The 23,356-nt window shown below is 47.2% G+C and overlaps 1 protein-coding gene across 1 annotated transcript in view; it reads left to right on the top strand.

Moving 5' to 3' along the window:
- The first annotated feature begins 6,037 nt into the window (after positions 1-6,037).
- LOC144133696 (uncharacterized) overlaps positions 6,038-23,356 on the top strand; it is a 34,972-nt gene continuing 17,653 nt past the window's right edge. The window contains exon 1 of the mRNA XM_077666842.1: positions 6,038-6,092. Within this exon, the coding sequence (XP_077522968.1) occupies positions 6,038-6,092 (55 nt within the window). The remainder of the gene's footprint in view (positions 6,093-23,356) is intronic.

Raw genomic sequence — 23,356 nt, 5'->3', positions numbered from 1 at the left:
CTTTTTAAAACTTTACTGAGTGATTGCTTACACTCAGTCACTTGTGGATTTAATAACCGTTATTTCTTTACTCTAATCCTTACAAAGATCAATGCCCTGCGGCTTACCTCTCCAAGTAGAAGCACCTTGTCCCCTTGCAGCTGTTTTGCCGACAGTCCCTTCACCCAGCCGCTAGTGAAATAATTATGCGCCTCGGTGGACTTAAACGCCTTCATTTCTTCAAGGGTCAGAAAGCTTGCAGAAAAAACAAGGTAATTGACGATTTCACCGTAACAAATCTCTGGAAATATGTCGACATCGCTTGTGTCCGTTCCCGGCCGCAGCATGAACGGGTCGATATTATCGCAGAGACGCACTTTTTCCGCATACCGAACGCGCTCCGACCCCGTAAGATCTAAGCGGTAGGTAGCGTCTAAAGCCCGGGATACATGGAGCGTTTTTTCCGACGATGTTCGCGCGGCAGAAAACGTCGCAGCGGCGCGACGCCCGGCCGGAGATACATGGAGCGAAAAAGCGGCAGCCCGCCGCCGCGTATCTCTCAGCGCGAAAGCAATATGATCAACAAGTGGCAAATACCATTGAGCGAGGAGCTCTTTGAGAGCAGCGACGCTGACTCCTTATTCAGAATAACGAAATTGTTCATTTAGACACCACTGTACTGATTGCAGCACGCGTGCATAGATATCTACAAGGTTTTGCGCGCTCGAATGCATGCGGTCGCGTACCTTTCGATGCCCGCTCAGCCGTGGCTACCATCGGCTGCGGTTTTCTTCGGCACCTTCGCTTCAGGGAGGAAAAGCGGGCATTTCGATCCAAGATTCGGTCCTGTTCTCCAAAAAAAGTGACATTTCATGTCTCGTCAAGCGTTTATTTTCACGATAACAACATTTTCGTGCAATAAACACAGCAGAGCTCGTCGGCCATGGCGGCCATGTTGGCGCGGCGGCGGCGGCCAAACCGGAAGAGCGGGCTTTCTGCGCTGCTATTGGCTTGCTCCGGCTGCCGCTTCCGGTCTCGCCGGACGCCGCGCGTCAATATCTGGCGGGGCCAGATCGGCGGCGGGCGTCGGGCGAAAATCGCCCAAAAAACGCTCCATGTATCCCGGGCTTAAAGGCTGCTTACTGAGAAGCGGCGGCATGCCACACAAAAGGCAACAAAATTGCACGTGCAAGAGCAGCTACCTCTTCGCTCGACATGATGAAAGTGATCAGCAGACGACGCGGACCAACACCCTCTGGACTATTCAAGGCCCTTCCATGGGGACCATGACGTCACGCCAGTGGTCCCCGGCACCCCGGCCGCTGCTTTCGGTCGCTTGTCGTTCGCGTTGAATCTGTCGTGGCTGCTTGTTAGAATGACACCCAGGTGCGCGTCTGTTGCAAGGTTTTTGCATTCGGTAATTATTTAGCGAGTTTGACTAATGCACTCGGGTATTTTTTTTTCGCTCCATTGAGGCATGCACCGCAACGATCTAAGTGTGATGACCCCCATAATGCGCAGGTCCACACGGGACGGAGAGGCAAAGAGACACCGTATGGCTCAGTTTAAACAAACAGATATATTCAATAATTACACATGATTAAGATTATACATCAGAGGCTGGGGCGTCCGAGCTTACGTGCCGACGACTTCATGGGGGCGATGGAGTGGCTCCGGAGTTGGGCTCGAGCGGTTGCTGGCAGAAGCTGCACGCCGTCGGGCTTCGGCGCTGAAGGCCCTCTTGGCGAACGATGTCGTCCTGAGCGTGCCTCTTCCGTACTGCTTCTCGATTTTTATATCCTCTTCTCCACACTCCCTAGGGTGAGGACGCCCACGCCGGAGGGGAAGGAGGGGGGGCTAGGGCTTTCACTTGGGCGCACAAACATACCACCGCATCGTGGTCTCGCCCCCCTCACGTGTTGAGTCCGCGGGAAAGAATGTTGTCTTCGAGGTAGCGCATAGCGTCGGCTGTGGTAAGGCGCGCTCTGGCCCGCTGACAGTTCCCGCGGGTCACCGGCCTCCATTCTCCATCCATCAACTGACACTCGCTCCTCAAGGTAAGGCGCGCTCTGGCCCGCTGACAGTTCCTTTGTCCTGGAATGTGCTCGGGAGAGCCGCCCCTGGAACCGCCACGCCAATTGGGGAGGATAAAGCCTGTTTCCCCGCGGCGGCGGCGGCGGGTCCGGTTGGGTCCGGTTGGGCTTAAGCCCCTTCGTTCTGGTTGTCACTCTCAACGAGCATGGCTGGGTAATTGATGATGCCTGTCATCTGGGTCTCCGTCTACGCCGCGCCGTCGAACGTGGAACCTCGTAGCACACACAAGGAATGTACCTCGTAGCACACACAAGGAATGTACCTCGTAGCACACACAAGGAATGTACCTCGTAGCACACAAGGAATGTCACATAAGGCGGCTTTTTAGACTTGTTAACAGCGTTCTGAAAAAGTCGCAAATGCATTTGTACAAATGGGTTTATTGACAGGAAGGGTTGGAAGCGACCTATTTCATTTCTTGCTTAACGTCTTCATTTTTCTGTCCGCAGCTTTTTTTTGCGCGGCACTTTGAATTTGATCATTTCGCATTCTGCAAAAGTTGTTCAAAGCAACGTTTGTTGCGGCACGCACTACATGCCGCACGAGTGTCTCTGGTGTGTGACCATTCTCGCAGGTTTCCAAGGCAACATCTCGCAGAAATGAAATGGCAGTGGAGCTAACAATTGCATGTTGGTTGCTAGATGCAAGGAATGCGTTTCCATTTTCGCCCGTGGTGAGCTTTTCAACAACAAGCGTCGTAACCAGCACCATGTGCACAGTGCATGGCTGTGGGAACTTTAACCCGCCTCTGGAGAGGTTTGCAATCATTTTGCAAGATTCAACTTCTATATTCATATCTTCCAGAATGAGTGCGCTGCGGCAAAATGCACAGGGAAGTTTCTTTAGGGCTGCATAGGCACAGTAGCCAGCTATGTAGGTAACAACTTCCATGTCATGCTTTGGGCTTGAGATTTCTTCCTCGGAAATCAACACTGAAAAGTTGTGCGGTGGCATTTCTTCGTCGCTCTCGCTGTTGTTGTCTGGCTCGGGAAGCATCAGCAGCTTTTGTAATCGAATTTTTTTTTCGGACTCCAACAGCTGCCGCACAGAAACATGGTACTGCGCCCCAGCAAGCTGCCGGTAGCGACCGAAACGGTCTTCAAGGGTGTCCGTTTGGAACTTTCCTAGCAGAACATACTTCAATTTTAGTTCCTCTAGGCAGTACCGCGAAAGCTCAATAAGCGAGTAGCACGTCAGTCTCAAAGCAGAGTGGGTTTCTTTTGTCATGCAGCCACTGGTCATATTAACACTGCTCCAAGCGTCCAACCAGTCTACGATACCATTCAAGAATATTATCTGTTGATCAGAGATTGAACTGATTGGATATTGAAGGGGGTCATTCAGACGGCGACCTTTGGAAGGTATCTTTACGTTCACTATTTTCCACCATGTTGCTATGATGTTAATGAAGAGAGCTGTTGAGCTGGAATTCATAATTTTCAGAGCCTCGCCCCGCATTTCAAGTGCGTTTGAGACAAATGGGTTAATGACGTCTAACGCCAACTTTACATTCTGTCTCTCCATGGGAGTTGGATAAACGGCTTTGGAATTTAACTTGTAGCCGAGCTTTAGAAGCGATGTCGTTTCCAATGCATATAGCTGCCGCACGGCACCAAATGATGCAGCTTTCATTCTGGGAGGCCCATCGGGCAGTTATCCAGAAAGACTCATTTCAGGAAAGTATAAACATGTTCCTTGGTTCTTCTGATTTATCCAATTGTTCCGGATGCATTTAAGTACGTGCACAGTGTCAACGACATAAAGAAGGGGGCGGCTTTTGTCGGCTGGGTGGGGATACACAATGCTTACTTCTCGGTTCTCAGAGAAAAGCGACATCATCTTTCGATTTAGTGAGTTGTTGTCGGTGATTACAGCTATCACCTTAAGGCCCAATGATTCCATTTCTAATAGTATCCTCTTGCAATAATCATGCAGGATTTCAGACTTCATTTTAGCCACTGGAAGAATATGAATAACGTCCTTGTTTGCTGACAGGAGCGACTGTATCATGAAAACGTGGGCAGTTGTGGCTGCTTCTTGTGAATTCGCTGACGATCCTACTATGCTGCCTCCTTTATAATCAAAGTATGGCTTGATGTGGATTTCATCAATCATTAGAGTCACTGTCTTTTCGTGCGACTCCATGAACTTCACTCTTTCGCGGATGTAGGACAGAAAGTGGGCTTCGTTTTGTTCTTTCATTGGGTCACCTCCATGTTTCGAGCAAACGCGGCGCAAAGTAGAAGGATGAGGCAATGTCAACATTGACGCTGATCTCGCGAAGTTATAAGCATGGGGAGAAATTGAGTGCAGAATGCTGGAAAAAACTAAAGTATCAGCACTGTAGCGACGAATGGGTCCAGCGAGAGTGAGAGTGATTTGCTCATGTAGCAACCGAATCAAGGCACTTAGTTCTTTCGTTGCGTCACTCTCTTCGGTTAGTTCATTCAGCAAGGAGCCGATATGCTGCAACACTGTCGTAGTTTTAGATGCAGTAGTTTCTTCTGATGTTTCAGTCATGTGCTTTTCTAGCTGCTCAAGCAGTACCGACAACGTACTAGTGTCACGCACGGCTTCTGGAATTGCCCCTCCACCGGGTAAGGAATTCAGCTTGATCATGCCTGCTGACACTGAAAGTGAGAGGTCAGCAAATACGGTGACGGAAAATCTAACATGTGGTGAAGGATTTTCCTCGATGCGTAGAAACATCACACAGCGACTGTTGACACTGATGGTCCAGAAATCACTGTTGCCAATACCAGAAAGTTTGTGTTTGAGGTCTTGAAATGATGCTATCGCAATTCTTTGCTCTTCGTCTTTCTTTGTCTCCATCGAGCTCTTGATGGCTTTGCCCAAGGCCTCGTCTTCCATTCGAGCTCTTTTCGAGGCTGGAGATTCGCGTCGAGTGTGGTTCGTGCTCAAGTAAGCAGGGCAGTTCGGAAAAATAGATGGTACTGCATCGGACACTAGATGAACCCTCTCAATCTCAACTGTCAGAGTCTTTCCTGATGCTGCATCGAAGTGTGATAGCTTCCTGATGAGGTCATTCTCTTGAAAGTGAAGTTCACAAACCTGCGCAATGTATGAAAAATATGTAGTCGCTTATTGTCGGTATATGGACACACTATTTCATAATTAGCCTAGTATTAAGCAGTTCAGCTCAGTACTGCATATTTCTGTTCATTATTCTTGCCCTGCCCTAGCCAAATTGCAATAAAACTACCAGTATTTTCTCATCAAACATTATTTAAGATTTTTCTGACCTATTGATCGAGCACGCGGGACATGCAGGATACGGCATAAACTTCAGTTACTCACCTTAGAATGTACGCTGGGTGTGAAATCCTTCCGTGGGATGGCTCTAATCCACGACTCTCTTCGACTTGCATCCTTGGGAAACGCGAAAACACGCACCTTGGGACCAGTGTCATAGTTTCCGCGACATCCAGGGACACAACACCGTCCCATGTTGCGCCACGTGAAGCGTTTGCGTCTGCTTAACGCCACATTCTTGTTTCAAGCACTGGTGATGCTGTCACACTTCAATATTTTGCACGTACACATACACACACACACAAATGTATGCACACGAATGCAAGCACCCTTGAGCACGCCAAAAAAAAACCCGAAAATAACGTCAGCGAAGAGCGATGCAGCACCAAACCTAACCGACAGAGTAGACAGGGACGACTGAAAAGCTTGGATTTGCTCAAAAATTTTTTTTTTTTTGGCTGGAACCTGTCGCTCCGGAATGTTCGGAATGTGCGGGGGCGCTCGTCGAAGACGGTGTTGGCCCGTCGGGGAACAGGACCACTAGCGTGACGTAGACTGCCGGGGAGAGGAGGACGTGAGCAGGCCATGTAAAGTCGAGAAGGTGTTGCAAAAGGCGGCGTAGGTACAGTGAACTAGAATAGGGGTAGTGTGTTCACTGGCCGGGCTGGAGTGAAGCCGTCGCTGTTGCGAAATGGCGGCGGCGCTGCTGTCGTGTTCACTGCAGGATGGCAGGGAAAGTGGTCCAGGTTAGTTAAACTTCCCTGCTCTCCTTCGGATGGGGACAGCTTTTAGCAGTACGAAGAGTACTTCAGGTCTTCGTCCGGCGACACGTTGCCGGTTGGGGCAGCAATTCCAGCTTCTTAGAACAAAACTTATTTATTAAAGACCGCACTGACATAAAAAGGCAGGTGAATAAAAGGCAGTTTAAAAAAAGGGCAGTTTAAAAAAGGCTGTTAAAAACGGCCGAGCTTGAGACTCGGCGCGCTCGTCCCAAGTCGTCGTTTCCCGCTGGTTTTAACCCCTTCGATAATTGGGCGGAGCTTGAGTAATCTAGCTCTCGCCCAATTTGGACCAATAGCAAAGCAAATGCATCGTATGTACTAGTGGGCGGAGCCCAGGGCCCGCCCCGGGCATGATCGCTCCTGGTAACAGGTGCGGGGAAGGGGGGGCATTGGCCCCGTGGGCTGTCGCGAGCCCAGTGGAATGCGCAGCTCTCACCCTAAGCGGGCGTCACGCCTCGACGTACATTCCTCGATTCCCCCCCCTCCCCGGGCATGATCGCTCATGGTAACAGGTGCGGGGGGGGGCATTGTCCCCGTGGGCTGTCCCGAGCCCAGTGGAATGCGCAGCTCGCTGCATGCGCATTCGATCCACCGGTTGCCACGCGTCGGGACAAAAAGGATTAGTGCCGCCTTTCACCCTAAGCGCGGGCGTCACGCCTCGACGTACATTCCTCGATTCCCCCCCTTCCCCGGGCATGATCGCTCCTGGTAACAGGTGCGGGGGGGGGGGGGGGGGGGCATCGGCCTTGTGGGATTCCACTTAACACCTCCCCACCAAGAATGTTGGGGGGAGACTTGCTGTACAAACAACATACCGAAGCCCACAATAGCACAAAGAATCCGGGCTTCAACAACATACAAAACGCGCGAAAGCACAGGGGACCCGGCCTCCACTGGTCGCTGTACCAACAAAAAAATGTTTCTGCGTCCTACTAACAATTGGGAAGAAAAAAAAACATGCTAGGGAAGATACCTTCAGGCATGCAGAAGCAAGCATAGTTTACACATTTCATTTGCAGGATGACAAGCACAAATGAAACCCTCTGGTAAAATCAGAAAAAGTATACATGCAACAACACTGGAAGTAAATACCGAATGAAGAAAACATACAACTCCAGTTCTCATGAAGTGGCATATACGCCGCAACGGAAAACAGTTCACACAGAACATAATTAGCACACTGGCATGAGACTGTCCGATCACTTTCAGAGTCACTCTTCACGTTCCCCCACTCTCACTCACTGCCCCATCGTGTGCTCGAGCCACAGGTCATTTTCACACTTATCGTAGCCTGGCAGTGGCAGAGTGGGTTAATGCTAGATACATTCATTAGGCGTTCGTCGCTAACCACCAGGATCGAATACGCCGCCCGGTCGCATAGAAGTGAAGATTACTTGATGCAGCGTGCACCATTCTGGCGTTTGCCCTGCTCTCCGGTCGCATTGCCCATCTTCTACCTCGGTGGAGCCGCCGACAGTCTGCGCATATGGGGCGCAAGCTTCCGCGAAAGGCTGTAAGTGCTCGTAGCCAGAAGGCTTCGTTGAATGTGGAATCTTCCGCTGAACCAATTCATCACCAGCGACCTCTAGGCTTGCAATCCGCCTGTCGACTAGACCCGCCAGGAGATCGCAGCATGTTTCACCGTTCGCCCTTATAAGCGGCATTGTTACTTCGCTTTTCTCAGGGCACGGAAGGACCTCGCAGTCTTCGTGGCTCACATTCCACTCATATACAGGCCAGCCTTTCACGGCGGTGCACCAATCTGGGTTTTCTGGCTCCGAACAGCCCTGGCTACCCAGCTGCGGTGCTGGCTTCTCCAACGCAGCTGTGAGTGCGGCGCATGCTGTCTGAACGCACATTCCACTTTCGCCAAGCCCTGTCCGGCATGCTGTTACTGCCAAAAGATCGTGCCTTTGCGGACTAAATAGTTTGCATCATGTGTGTTGTTCAAGATTAGCGGGTGAAGGTTTATTAATATCCTCATTCCTGCGAAGGCAGAGCAGAGTCAAGTGCGTGGAGCGGAGGTGCACAGCGGCTGCTACTTTGCGATTCCAAGAACTCATCAGCTGAAATTGCGGACCCGACGCTCCGCACCGTCCGACCAACGCGACTTAAAAGCATATGCTTTGAGCACACCAGTTCTGCTACAGCGTGTCGCTTTATTCGCAACTTTAGAGTAGACAAATATCGCTTCAGATTAATGCTTATGACGGCTGTGAAACTTTCACACATGCTCGCCAATTTAACTCGGGTGTTCCACTACCATGCAGTTCATTTCGCGACTCGTTCAATCTTTTCGAATTGCCTGTACCCACCGATTCCATTGAACTTGTATGCTGTAACTCCTCTGCCATAGCATCAGCCTAAAGGTGTTCAGCGCTGATTTGAAATTATGGTTTATCGGGGTTTAACGTCCCATAGCGACTCAGGCTATGAGGGACGCCTTAGTGAAGGGCTCCGGAAATTTCGACCACCTGGGATTCTAACGTGCACTGACATCGCGTAGTACACGGGCCTCCAGAATTTCGCCTCCATCGAAATTCGATTGCCGCAGCCAGAATCGAACCGGCGTTTTTTGAAAATTTTGACATTAAGCAGTACACAAAGCCCTTCATCTTCAAATGGGACAAAGACAAGTATATTTTTATTGTTTGAGATAAGCACATAGAAAGCAAGTGTCGCAGTGGTTCAGCTACGGCTCAACTTCAACGGCTTGGCCCATTCACGTCTGCCAGGCCTATCAGTGTTCACTGCTTTCACAAAAAAGTGAGGCCTGACTACGATGTAAAATTTTAAAATTAACTTGGAAAAAACTTCTGTGTGAAGATGGCAATTTACCAACCTCTTTACACAGCCTTGCCGTGACCACATCCAGCACATCAAAGATGCTCTCTGAATGGAGTTGGCTTTGGCTGCAGCATTCTATAAAAAAGATTCTCAAGCTTCAGCACAGAATCATAGAGCTGTGCTGAAGGGTAGATGAGTCGTATACCTTGTTGCAGAATTTTTCGTGCCTTGCAAGTAGAAAAGTGTCATCAGACACTGACTGGCATAGTTAGGAGGGCAATGCCGCTTTCACACTTTGCCTTTACGATATATTTTCGGGCTACATAGCCTGCGAAGTGAAAGACTAGTCATAAGTCACTCTTGGCTACATGCTAACTATGTTCACGACACGCTCCAGCCTGATCAACCGACAACTTCACTATCCTGCTGGCATGTACGTGATGTTCAGATATCTCAGCAGCGTCGATCTTTATATCTTCCGCATCAAGCAAGGAGGCTAAATCTTCACAGTTTTCCTGAGAAATGCATTTCACCAAGCCAAAAATGAAAGGCAGTTTTCTATGATTAAAAACTGCAATTATGATTGGGCAATTATGGGGCACGACACCGACTCTTGCACGATGTTCACCCCGGTATTGGCCTTCCAGGTGCTGTCATACTGGCTCTCTGCTGGTACGCGCCGTGGCCTGGACCCCTGCCCATCACCTACACTGCACTTCCCGGATTCTTCGGCTCCGTGGATGCCTGAACAGTCTTCTGCTGTATCATCCGGACCTGACCGCCCATATTTGGCGCCGCTCGACGCCTTCGCCTGGAAACCACCGCCATCGACTACGTCATCAATCACATGGCCTGAGGCAACAGTATTTAATCTGCGGCACAACGTCAGCTCGGCGGGGCACGACACCGACTCTTGCACGATGTTCACCCCGGTATTGGCCTTCCAGGTGCTGTCATACTGGCTCTCTGCTGGTACGCGCCGTGGCCTGGACCCCTGCCCATCACCTACACTGCACTTCCCGGATTCTTCGGCTCCGTGGATGCCTGAACAGTCTTCTGCTGTATCATCCGGACCTGACCGCCCATATTTGGCGCCGCTCGACGCCTTCGCCTGGAAACCACCGCCATCGACTACGTCATCAATCACATGGCCTGAGGCAACAGTATTTAATCTGCGGCACAACGTCAGCTCGGCGGGGCACGACACCGACTCTTGCACGATGTTCACCCCGGTATTGGCCTTCCAGGTGCTGTCATACTGGCTCTCTGCTGGTACGCGCCGTGGCCTGGACCCCTGCCCATCACCTACACTGCACTTCCCGGATTCTTCGGCTCCGTGGATGCCTGAACAGTCTTCTGCTGTATCATCCGGACCTGACCGCCCATATTTGGCGCCGCTCGACGCCTTCGCCTGGAAACCACCGCCATCGACTACGTCATCAATCACATGGCCTGAGGCAACAGTATTTAATCTGCGGCACAACGTCAGCTCGGCGGGGCACGACACCGACTCTTGCACGATGTTCACCCCGGTATTGGCCTTCCAGGTTAGTTACCTAGACTACGCTAAGGAGACTCGTAGTAGCGATCGTTGTCTTTTCGCGGTGTCGTGCCCCTACGACCTGAAATGGCGCACTGCGCTGCGTGTGTTATGTGACATACTTGCCTTTGATTTGCTATCTGAGCTGATGCTGCTGCTTTCGGGAGATGTTGAACTTAATCCTGGCCCCGGACCAACCAACCTTTCCGATGTTTTAGATGCTCTCAAGCGGCTAGAAGAACACCATGCAGCCATGCGTGCCGACCTTGATCAATTGAAAACAACCCAAATCAGCCATGAAACACAACTAACTGCACTTTCAAACCGAGTAGCAGTGCTCGAATTAGACGAGCGTAAAACAGTATCACCATCAAAACAGGTAGAGACTAGCCAGATTAGGCAGGACATCGCTGAACTAAAGGCCGCCAACATAGACGCGAAGAACAGAATGCGCCGAAACAACCTGCTCTTTTTCGGCTTAGATGATAGCGACAAAGAATCGTGGACTGAATCGGAGGAAAAAGTTATTGCGCTGTGCAAAGAAAAACTAGATTTGAATCTAGAACCAAGCGCAATAGAACGCGCCCACCGCATTGGTCAATTCTCAACGGAAAAAAAGCGACCAATAATAGTTAAAATGAATCACTACAAGGCAAAAGAAAGCGTGCTTGCATGTGGTCGTAAATTGAAAGAAACACCTTACGTTATCCGAGAAGACTTCGAATTCGCCACTCGACTCGCTCGCTCCAAATTGGTTCAATTCATTAAGCCCCGAGGGTGTAGCTTTAAGCTTCGATACGATAAACTTATCGTTGGCGAGAAATATTACACCTACGATCATGCCTCTGATACCATAACAGAAACAGATACGAACACCAAGCCCGCGGCAAAGATAAATGGAGCACAGGACAATACACAGCAGGCCTCAGAGCAAGCCAAGTGACACTCTACTGAACTGAATGAACCGATTCCGCCAAGCAATCGTCATTCACCCGCACTCATCAACATCGCTTTTACTAATATACGGAGTATTCTACCTAAACGCCATCAGGTTCACAGTTTCATTGAAGTCACAGACGCCGATATGGTCATACTCACAGAAACTTGGCTGCACCCAGAGATAGAAAACCACGAATTGTTCCCTTCAGACTTCCATTTCACCACATACCGCAAAGATCGCACTAACCGAAAAGGGGGAGGAGTTCTAATAGCCGTTCGTAACACTCTGCAGTCCTCGATTATCCGGCATGATAATATCCTAGAAATGATCTGGGTATGCCTTCACAACGCCTCCGGAAAGCTAGTGTTCGGTGTCTGCTATAGACCCCCAGACAGTCACGTATCATTCCCCGATTCCCTACGCCATGAATTAACGATTATGAGGAATGAATATCCCAAAGCACCCATATTTCTGTTTGGTGATTTCAATTACCCACAAATTAACTGGTCATTGCTCTCGACCCTAAGTTCGACACCTGCAAACGAACAGAAACTTTTTCTAGAACTAACCCTTGACTTTAACCTTCAGCAAGTGATAACAAGTCCAACGAGAGGAGACAACATCCTAGATCTTTTGCTCACAAGTCACCCGGACGACGTAAAATCCATTACTGTCCTTCCTGGATTAAGCGACCACAACCTTGTTCACATCTCTATGACGCTACCTTTAAAGAAGAAATCACCAACCAGCAAACTGATAAAAGACTACAAAAGGGCTGATTTTGATGCTATGAACAATGATCTTGAAAAATTTTTCGACAACTTTCGTTGCACCTATCTAAATCGCTCTCCTAACTCGAACTGGAATTTGTACAAAGACACCCTACTACATTTGGAAAGTAAGCACGTTCCAACACTACTTATTAAATCAGATACCAAGAATCAATGGTTTAACAAACGCCTCAAGTCTCTCCTTGGCAAAAAGAAGCGCCTGTATCGAACAGCAAAACTTCAAAATAGTCACTTAGCATGGGAAAAATATCGCTTGTGCGCCCAACAGTATACCACAGAACTGACAAGTGCTAAAGATAAGTTTTACTCTCAAGATTTACTATCAATCCTTCACTCTAACCCCAACAAATTCTGGCGCATGCTATCTAATAAACCACAAGATCGCCATGTACAACTCCTAGATGCTGATGGAGAACCAATCAAAAGCGATGACTGTGCGACCGCGCTCAACAATTACTTTACGTCAGTTTTTTCCGCTGCTAACGTTGCTGCTAATGAACACATTCCAGAAATCTCACTCTCAGAAATGCCTAAAATCGAAATTAACCCTGATGGTGTATCACAGCTTATTGCCTCACTGAAAATATCTACATCTGCCGGCTGCGATCAAATTAACAGTAAGCTACTAAAAAATACCATTTCGTTGTCTAGCCACGTACTGCATCTAATTTTTACGCAATCCTTAGATACCGGGATTGTCCCTGACGATTGGAAAAAAGCTCAAATTACACCCATATTTAAAGCGGATGACCGCACGTGCCCTAACAACTATCGTCCCATTTCCCTCACTAGTATACCGTCTAAACTACTTGAGCACATTATTTTTTCCAATCTTATGACCCACCTAGAATCAATGAACTTTTTCTATCCGAATCAACACGGCTTCCGGAAGCAGCTGTCATGTGAGACCCAGCTCGCCGAATTCACCCACGACATTCTACAATACTTAGATAACCTTGTCCAGATCGACGCTATCTTTCTCGACTTTTCAAAAGCATTTGATCGTGTTTCCCATAATCTTCTTCTTTTTAAGTTGTCATCGCTCGGCATTCCACAAACTTTGCTCTCCTGGCTAGAGCAGTTCCTTAAGGGACGTAAGCAGTTCACCTGTGTTAATAACTGTCGCTCAGCTTTTTCCGACGTAACATCCGGCGTACCTCAAGGTGCAGGCTTATCACCTCTTTTATTCCTCATCTACATCAATGACCTACCGATCAACACAAAATCAACGCTACGTTTATTCGCAGATGACTGCGTAATTTACAGCCCCATCCACGGCGCTAGCGCCATTGCCGCTCTTCAACAGGATCTAACCACTATCTCAGCGTGGTGTGACAAATGGCACATGCCTCTTAATCTAAATAAATGCCACTCCATATCATTCTCTCGCAAAAACACAGTTATTGATAGCACTTACAACATAAAATCGGTCGCCGTCACGAGAACATCATCTTATAAATACCTAGGAGTACACATCACATCATCGCTGTCATGGACAACACACATTCAGACCATCTGTTCCAAAGCATCACGCACACTTGGTTTTCTCCGGCGCAATCTAAAATCTGCATCACCTGAAGTAAAAAAGTTGGCATACATAACATTCGTACGTCCTAAATTGGAGTACGCGTCATCTGTCTGGCATCCATCACAATCGTATCTCATCTCAGACCTTGAAGCCATTCAAAATCGCGCCGCCCGTTTTATTACTTCGCAGTACTCAAGAAATACCAGCGTAACATTACTAAAACGATCCCTCGGCCTTCAAACACTAGCAACTCGCCGTGTTATTTCCCGTCTATGCCTCTTTCACTCTTTCTTTTATCGCTCACCAAGACATTTGTTGCTGCAGCCACCCCCACGTACTTCATCCCGCCTAAACCACAGTAACCCAATCGCACGCATTAAAACCCGCACCTCCGCAATGAGCAGTTCATTTTTTCCCGACGCCATAGTGCTCTGGAATGGCCTTCCCGACAACGTAATAACATGCTCCGATCGCCGCCTTTTCCGCGAGAAACTGGCTAATCACTTCTCATAAACATATTCATACTGCGACACCGAAGTGCCAATTGTTCCTTGTTTTCTTTTTGTATGTTTATTTCTTGCTTTTAGTTTGTATATTATTGTACACTTTTTTGGTACCCCGTGTATTTTTCCCCCTTTCTTTCTTTTGTGTTCTCTGCTACTACCCTCCAACCTGTATGTACGCCCCCCCCTTATGTAATGCCTTCGGGCCTTTAAGGGACAAATAAATGAAATGAAAATGAAAACTATAATTAGAAACTCAGCACGCTGAAGAGGGCTATCTTCGGGCCATCTTTCTTGTAGGCATAGCCGGTATCGAAACCCTGTGCGAAGCAATGGTTCTGCAGGCGACCCGTCATTTTTTTTTCCTTTACGGAACACACTCAATCTATCCAGGATACATTGCCACCACCGCCACTGCCACCGCCTCGGTGGCTCAGTGGTTATGGCGCTCGGCTGCTGACCCGAAAGACGCATGTTCGATCTCGGCTGCGGCGGTCGAATTTCGATAGAGGAGAAGTTCTAGAGCCCCATGTACTGTGCGATGTCAGTGCACGTTAAAGAACATCAGGTGGTCGAAATTTCCGGAGCCCTTTTATGGCGTCACTCATAGCCTGAGTCGCTTTGGGATGCTGCATCCCATAAACCTCCATAAACCAAACCAAAACTTGCATCGCAGGTTCGAGGGAGAGGAAATAATGTTCTAAGCACGGCACTGAATCCTCCAAAGCAAGCATGAAATGAGCACAACAAACAACAACAATTAAAAATAGCAACCCTGGAACCTTCCGCACAAGCATGACCTACATAAGCAGCTGTTGTACCCAGCCACACCGGGATCTGGCGCCGACATGGCAGCCAGACGCTTACATCGTGTTCTTCTTCAGGTGCTGCAAATGATGGCGATTTTCGATGCTGCCGCGATGTCGACGTGCCTGCCAATGAACGGAGCCGCTTCTACCGAGCAAGTCTGTTCTGCTGACCTGGCTTTTTTGGGTGACGCTTCGCCGTTGGAACTCACAGCGCTACCAGCGCTCGAACGCTTCATCGACTGGCAACCCTGGAACCTTCCGCACAAGCATGACCTACATAAGCAGCTGTTGTACCCAGCCACACCGGGATCTGGCGCCGACATGGCAGCCAGACGCTTACATCTTGTTCTTCTTCAGGTTTGTTACTCTTACCTTTCTGTTAATGGCAAACCGTTTAGGAAGTCGACGCCAGATCCCAACTTTGCTGTGTACATGTTTTTACGCCTTCTGTACGACGTGTCCGCGAGCTGTTCAGGATACATAGGTTTGTTTCAAAGAAAGCTTTTGCTTGCGGGAGACGTAGAGCAAAACCCTGGGCCTCTGTCTGCTGAGCAGGAAAAGCAGATGTTCGATACTGTCATGACAATACCTGTGATACAACAGCAACAGACCGAAATATTGGACGAACTACGTTCCATTCGGCTTGAGCAAAAGAATCTCGAAGAAAAACTAACAAAAATCGCAGAAAAAGTCGAGCGTTGAAGATAATGTGTCACTGGTGCTCCCGCTAAAGCCTGAAGTAGAAAGATTATCTCAAAGTTCCCAGAAACTTGCTGTCGCGTGCACGGCCCTCGAGTCATCGCACGATGACCTGGAGAACCAATCACGAAGAAACAACTTAATATTCTACGGCATCCATGACAAAGAAACCGAATCGTGGGAACAGTCTGAGACTAAAATTATCTCTTTTTACGCTGAAAAGTTAAAACTTTCCGTTGACGCCGCTGCCATTGAAAGAGCGCACAGACTAGGAAGATATGCGCCCGACAAGCACAGACCCCTGATCGTTAAATTTTTGTCCTTTAAAGAAAAGAATCGTGTTCTTTCAAATGCTGCCAAACTAAAAGATACTGACTGGGCGATAAGCGAGGACTATTCGGCCAAAGTACGGCAACAAAGAAAAAAGCTCATGCAGTTTGCTAAGGCACGCGGCGGAAAGTTGAAACTGCGGTTTAATAAGCTAAACCTGGACAACAAAGCCTATATGTACAACATTGAAACAGACAATATCACTTGTGTAAACCAATAGCCATCACCGAGGCTTTTAGCTAGCCCACAAACTGCTATTAAAAATGAACTTGTCTGTATTGTTGTTAATTGCCGCAGTCTAAAAAACAAAACTGACCAATTCCTCTCACTCTTACAAATGACGAACGCACATGTGGTAATTGGAACCGAGTCATGGCTGGACAGCAACATAAGTGATGGTGAAATATTTCCTCCATCCTATACCACGTATAGGAAGGATCGCAATGTACGCGGTGGTGGTGTGTTCATCCTCGTTCATATCAGTTTGAGAAGCGTGTCTGTTAACTTAGACAACGATTCCTGTGAAGCTGTCTGGTGCAGGATACGGCTGGGCGATGGTACTTCTTTGGCAATTTGCTCTTTTTATAGGACGCCCGGTTCAACCTGCGCACAGCCATTTTTTGAACTTAGCAACACATTATTAGCCTTAGACGCAACACATATTATCCTTGCCGGTGATTTTAATATGCCCAGCGTAGAATGGTCTTGTTTTAAACCAGTAATTCGCACTGCATCCCTCTTGTATACCGCTTTCCGTGAAGTAATTGGTGCTCACTCATTATTTCAGTTTGTTCAAACCCCTACCAGACTCGGCCTTACCAGTGCTAATGTGCTAGACTTGTTTTTCTGCAATGACCCTAGCCTAGTCTCGTCTGTTATAACGCTGCCAGGCATAAGCGACCATGATGTAGTTATAGCAAAAGTATCCTGTAATGCTATGAAGACCCACCACACCCAACCACGCAAAGTGTCTTTTTATGAAAAAGGGGATTATGCTTCGCTATCACAGGAACTCGACGCATTTTTTCCTGAGTTTCTTTCACATCAGCCATCCCTGAATATTGATTCCTTCTGGAACTTGTTTAAAACTAAAATTTTGTCACTGACGCAGACTTTCATCCCATCCCGCTTGATTTCAGTCAAGCGTCCTGACGATATGCATTGGATGAATAGACAGTTGCGGGCAATGATCAACCGGCGGAAACGGCTCTTTCGCAGATATTGTGATACGCCCGCACTAACTTTGTACTCCGAGATGAAAAAGCAAACTAAGAACTTATCGAAAGAAATCCGTAAAGCGAAAAGGGCATACTTCAGCACACTAGGCCAACAACTAAATACAAACCCAAAGGCAGTCTGGAAATATGTTAAAAATAAGAGAAACAGCAGGGTCTCTGCGCCTGATATACTAGACGCAACTGATTTTGGAAGGGATTCAAGAGGTAAAGCGAGAAGTTTCAATCTTTATTTCCAATCGGTGTTTTCCGATCCCATTAATACACATACTGACTTTCAATCTTCTGGCACCCTGACCAGAATGAATGACGTAGAAACTTCTGAACGGGGGATCATGCTTTTATTACAGAAAATTAAAGTTACATCAGCACCAGGGCCTGACAACAATTCCAATTACGTTTTGAAAAATTGTTCAGCTTCAGTTGCCCCGTATCTCGTTGCATTATTTCAGAAATCGTTAGAGAATTCTTCTTTGCCCCTTGACTGGAGAAGTGCCAATGTCGTTCCGATTCATAAGAGTGGTGATAAAACTAAAACATGTAACTATAGGCCCATATCGCTGACGAGCGTGTCGTGCAAAACACTGGAACATGTCATTTATACTCAGTTAATTAGCCATCAACAAAACAATAGTTTTTTCTGTTCGACACAACATGGATTTAGGTCCGGCTTCTCATGTGAAACACAGCTCGTGGAATTCACACATGACATTTCGGTTTCCTTAAACTCCGCCGGTCAGGTAGGTTGTATATTTTTAGATTTTCGAAAAGCGTTCGATTTAGTTGCTCACAACCTATTGTTACAGAAGCTTTCAGAATTAAATATTCCTACCTCACTCTTATCCTGGATTGAGGCGTATCTTGCGGAAAAGAGACAGTGCGTGGTTATCGACGGTGTCAGCTCGGAAAGTGTAGGTGTAACTTCAGGTGTTCCGCAGGGGTCGGTTTTGGGCCCTCTTCTTTTTCTCATTTTTATAAATGACCTCACTAGTAACATTTCAAGTATAATCAGACTTTATGCTGATGACTGTTGTATCTACCGCAATATTTCTTCTGAAGCAGATGCAATTTCACTACAGCATGACCTCAACTCTGTATTCTCTTGGTGCAACAACTGGAATATGGCGCTAAACATCTCCAAATGTAATCTGGTCCGATTTACAAAAAAGAAACAATTCCTCCAAACAGACTATTTCCTTGGTAGCTCTGAATTATCCGCAGTTTCAACTTATAAGTACTTGGGAGTCTTTTTTTTTACTGACCTATCATAGAATACACACGTAAATTACATATCTGCTAAAGCCAGCCGCACATTAAACTTTCTCAGACGTAACTTTAAGGACGCTCCCCTTACGCTGAAGGAGACATTATACATGTCTACTGTACGTCCGATACTTCAGTATGCTTGCGCGGTTTGGGACCCGCATACAAAACTGAATATTGAGGAGCTGGAGCGCGTCCAGAAACGGGCTGCTAGGTTTGTGTCCGCCGATTACAATTTCCAAAAAAGTTCTTCTGGTTTGCGCGAGAAGTTGGGATGGCCGTTACTTGAAAACAGGCGCAAATATTTGAGACTCTCTTTCTTTTATAATGTGCTTAATAATAAAACTGGAATTCCAAAAGAGAAATACATTAATGAACCCAGCTACATTTCCGCCCGCACTGACCACCCACTTAAGGTGCGCGAGTACAATTGCCGTATAAACGTATTCAAATATAGTTTTTTCCCGCGAACAGTGCATGATTGGAACTGTCTCCCTTCGCGGGTCGCTACCGCTCCTCCTACATCGTTTCTGACCGATTTGCAAAGCCACCTGTCAATATAAGTGCAATAATTCTTGTCCGAGTGTATTATGTTTTAAGCAGTGCTGTATTTTAAAATGTATCTTTTTTTGTGTGTATGTGTGTGTTTAGGGTATGTTTGCCTTTCTACAATGTTTTTTATTTTGTTTGTTTGTTTGTTTGTTTGTTTTTGCTTCCGTGTGCATGGGTTTATTGTATTTTCTGTGTAGACCGCATCATTTGCCTAATTTATTATGTACTAGATGTTTGTTCTTATTTATGATGTTTCCCCCCCTACAATAATGCCCCAATGAGGGTGCTCTAGGTACTGTGTATAAATAAATAAATAAATAAATAAATAAACTCCCAAGTGCATTACTACACCTACTTGTGCCACGGCGACTACAGGGTGGATGGATGGATAAGGCTGAACCCTTTAAATCGGGCGGTCGCTCAAGCCACCTAGCCATGACTTATGAAATTTTACTCTTGTCTTGATTTCAGCCACCAATCAGATTGCCTTTGCTTGGCTACTTCTACCCGCTTAAAATCTACTTTCCCTTCATAAATCAGCCCCACTGCTTTACACTGTAGGGTGAAGCCCTTTACAGAAAAGTATCAAGTGTTCAGCCGTTTTCTCCTTCACTCCGCACGCAATGCACAACGTGTCTATCTTGTGGTACCTGACTTTGTATGTCTTAGTCCGCAAAACTCCTGTCCTGGCCTCAAACAACAAAGAGCTTCCACTACAATTATCATATATGTTTTCTTTGGCAATTTCCTGCTTAAAGATCCTGTATGTCCCTAGTGCCGATTTCATCAGACCCTGTTTTCCTCAGAGCTGTCTCTGTTTCTTAACCGATAATTGCTGATTTTCCCCCTACTGCTACCAGATATTTGCTTGTCAATTTTCTACTTCGCTTTCTCCATTTCGTGTCAACATTCCTTAAGTACAGGTACATAACAACTTTCCTAGCCCACTGCTTTTCCCCCATTTTTCTTAATCGCTCCTCAAATGCTATCTTACTGCTAGCTTCTCTGCTCTCGAACGACGGCCATCCCATATCACCCTGTACCCCCTGATTTGGTGTATTGCCATGCGCTCCCAATGCTAGCCTCCCTACAACGCGTTGCTTGATTTCTAACCTTGCTTGAACATCTGGACTCATGCACAGGACATTACCGAAAGTGAGGCTAGGAACCATCATCTCTTTCCAGGTGCCTCTTTCCACTTCAAACCTGTTGTAATTCCACAGTGCCCTATTTTTCATGACAGCTGCATTCCTACTAGCTTTATTCATTACATAATTTTCATGCTCTGTCAGATACACCGCACCGTTATTTATCTACACCCCAAGATAACTGTACTCATCCACTACCTCTAGCGTGAACTCGTGTATTCTATGCTCGCCGCCCTCATCATTAAATATCATGACTGCAGATTTTTCCTTACTAAACTTGAAACCTAATCTATCTTCCTCTGTACCACATGTGTCTATCAACTTCTGCAGGTCTTCCATGTTGTCAGCCAATAGCACTATATCATCCGCGTATATTAGTCCCAGTAATGACTGCTTAATCCATTCCCCTTGCTTGAAAAAAGAAAGGTTGAAGCCTACTCCGCCCCTTTCTAGCTTGGCCTCCAACCCTTGCAGATACAACATGAACAAGGGAGACAGAGGACATCCTTGCCTAAGCCCCCGCTGTATCTCTACAGGCCGTGATATATTTATTTCCCATTTTATAAGCACTCTGTTACCTTTATATATATATATCGTTTAAAAGAATAATTACTCCATCTTCCACATCCAATGTGCCCAGTATGTCCCACAAATACTCTTGAATAACGTCGTAGGCTACCCTAATATCTAGAAATGCTAGCCATAGGGCCTGTGTTCCTTTTCAGCAATCTCTATACAGCGCGTCAATGAAAACAGATTGTCCTCCAACCTCCTTTGTTTCCGGAACCCATTTTGTAGCTCCCTTAGCACCCCCTCGTTCTTCACCCAAGCCTGCAAACTGTCCTTTATAATCTGCATCACCACCCTGTAAACCATAGATGTCACTGTTATGGGACGGTAGTTACTTACGTCAGCTTTCTCCCCCTTTCTCTTATATATCATGTTCTTTCTACTTAATCGTTATTCATTGGGGATTTGCCATCCACTATCATTTTATTCACTACCTGTATTATTATTTGCTTGGATTTCGGTCCTAGCTTCATTATTCACATAATCGGAATACCATCTGGCCCTGCTGACGTGCCACTAGGAACCTTCTTCTCTGCCCTTTCCCACTCTCTTTGCTCAAGTGAAGCTATTGCTGTAACCGGTATATCCTCCTTCGATAAATTATGTACCACGTGCTTTGCTGAAAATTTTTCTGTCATCCTTGTTCCTACGTGTTTCATTGCTTCATCCCCTTCTAGTCGAATACCCTGATCTGCAACAATAAACCTTTGCTCTAGCCTAGTCTTATTACTCATTGCATTTAGATGTTCCCGGAATTTTAGAGCTGCTTTTCTTTCCTTTTTATTTACTTTTGACATCTATTGGGCACCCTTTCTTCTAATTTTCTCATTATTCAAGCAGGATGCTTCCCTTCTACACTTTATGAAGGTATCCCATTTTCTGTCTACTTCAACTTCTGGTTCCCCCCTCTTCTTGGAATATCTGTGTTCCCTGTACGCTTCCTGACGTTTCTCTATCGCCCTCTTGACCTCCTCATCCCACCAACTCTTGGGTTTTCGTCTTTTCCCTTTTCGGTTTACTCGCCCCTTAGCTGGCTTACATTCACAGCGCAAAGACAAACACGGACTTGAGGGGAGACACCACAAAGCGCCGACTTCAACAACGTTTATTGCTGCGCGCAGCGACTACATATAGCATACAGCGGGCATGCGCAGCAACGAAAAGGAAAGTCATGTGAGACTGGCAGCAGCGCCAACCCGCAAAGGAAACACATCATCACAGGTACAATGAAGACAACATAAAGCTAAAACCTAAAAGTCAGGACGCAAACAAGAACAGAAACCATGATACCATAGTTAGAAATTCCTAAGACCCGACGTTCTTTATCACCTAGCAACACCGAAGGGGTGCTGACACAATAATCTCCTTTTTCTGCAATCTCACCAGCCTCTGCTATCTCCCTGGCAGTTTTGCTGACGTACTTATGCAGAACTGTTGTTTTTCCCAAAAAAGGACCACGTTCCTTACACTGTTGGCAATCACGGCAGTGTATGCCTAGATGACGGGATGCCCCGATGACACTATTGCTGTGTTCCATGAGCCTCTCGTTTAGACATCTGCCAGTTTGGCCAACGTAGGCTCGGCCGCAGGGCAAAGGTATAGAGTACACTACGTTTTTTGCGCACTCTACAAAAGGTGGCCTGTGCCTAACAGTGCAGGAATCGCTGCCAGTAATGGTGGAATTTACCCTCTTGCACAGTTTCGACAGCTTCTCTGGTGCGGGAAACACCACATGCACACCTGCTCTTTTCCCTATTTTTTTTGAGCTGGTGGGCGACGGTGTGCATGTACGGTAGTACCGCCACATTTTTCTTCCAATTTGTGTCAGTCCCATCGGTGTCCGGCACTACTTCCCTGCTTTCTTTGAGCATGTTCTCGGCCACCGATAACAAGAGTGAACACGGGTAGCCAGAGCCGCTCAACCGGGTCACCTGGCTAGAAAACGCATAATGCAGTCGATGCTCGCATGATTACCATGCGAAATACACCACTGATCTCCACTAGGTGGCTGGATGCCGCATGCCCGCTTTCTGAAGTGGGCGCAAGTAGGGTCCCTAGAAATACTTGCTAGTCTGCCGTCCGCCGGCTGCGGCTGCTGATGAATGACCGCCGCGGTGGCGCTGCGAGCAACCGGTGTGCCATGCCAGCCACGGCGTCTTCGGTAGACGCGCGCGTTTTGCCCCGCGAAACGAATTCCCTGCGCGTTTTCAGGTGACTTACGCATGCGATTGCACTGATATTTTTATTTAGGCTTAGCCGCGGTTTTTCAATGCGCAGTTCAGTCATCGGCGTAGCGACGCAAGCGATTTATTTTTTTTTCTTGCGAACAAATTTTGTGCGTGTACTCCAGAGTCAAAGGCGAAACGAGCCCACTTATTTTTACACCCTACTCTCCTTTCTCAATACTGCTGCCATGCCGTATCATATACCGTCTTCTGAGGAATTTAAATAAAAATATCCTTGCATCAAGAACATTACCGAAGATTCTAAACCACATGACCGTGTGTGCACGCAACAGAGCGCTATTGACAGC

The sequence above is a fragment of the Amblyomma americanum genome, chromosome 5 (assembly GCF_052857255.1).
Source record: "Amblyomma americanum isolate KBUSLIRL-KWMA chromosome 5, ASM5285725v1, whole genome shotgun sequence".
Taxonomy (NCBI): Eukaryota; Metazoa; Arthropoda; class Arachnida; order Ixodida; family Ixodidae; genus Amblyomma; species Amblyomma americanum.
The sequence above is the reverse complement of the archived record's forward strand: the minus strand, read 5'-3'. Positions and strand labels throughout refer to the sequence as shown.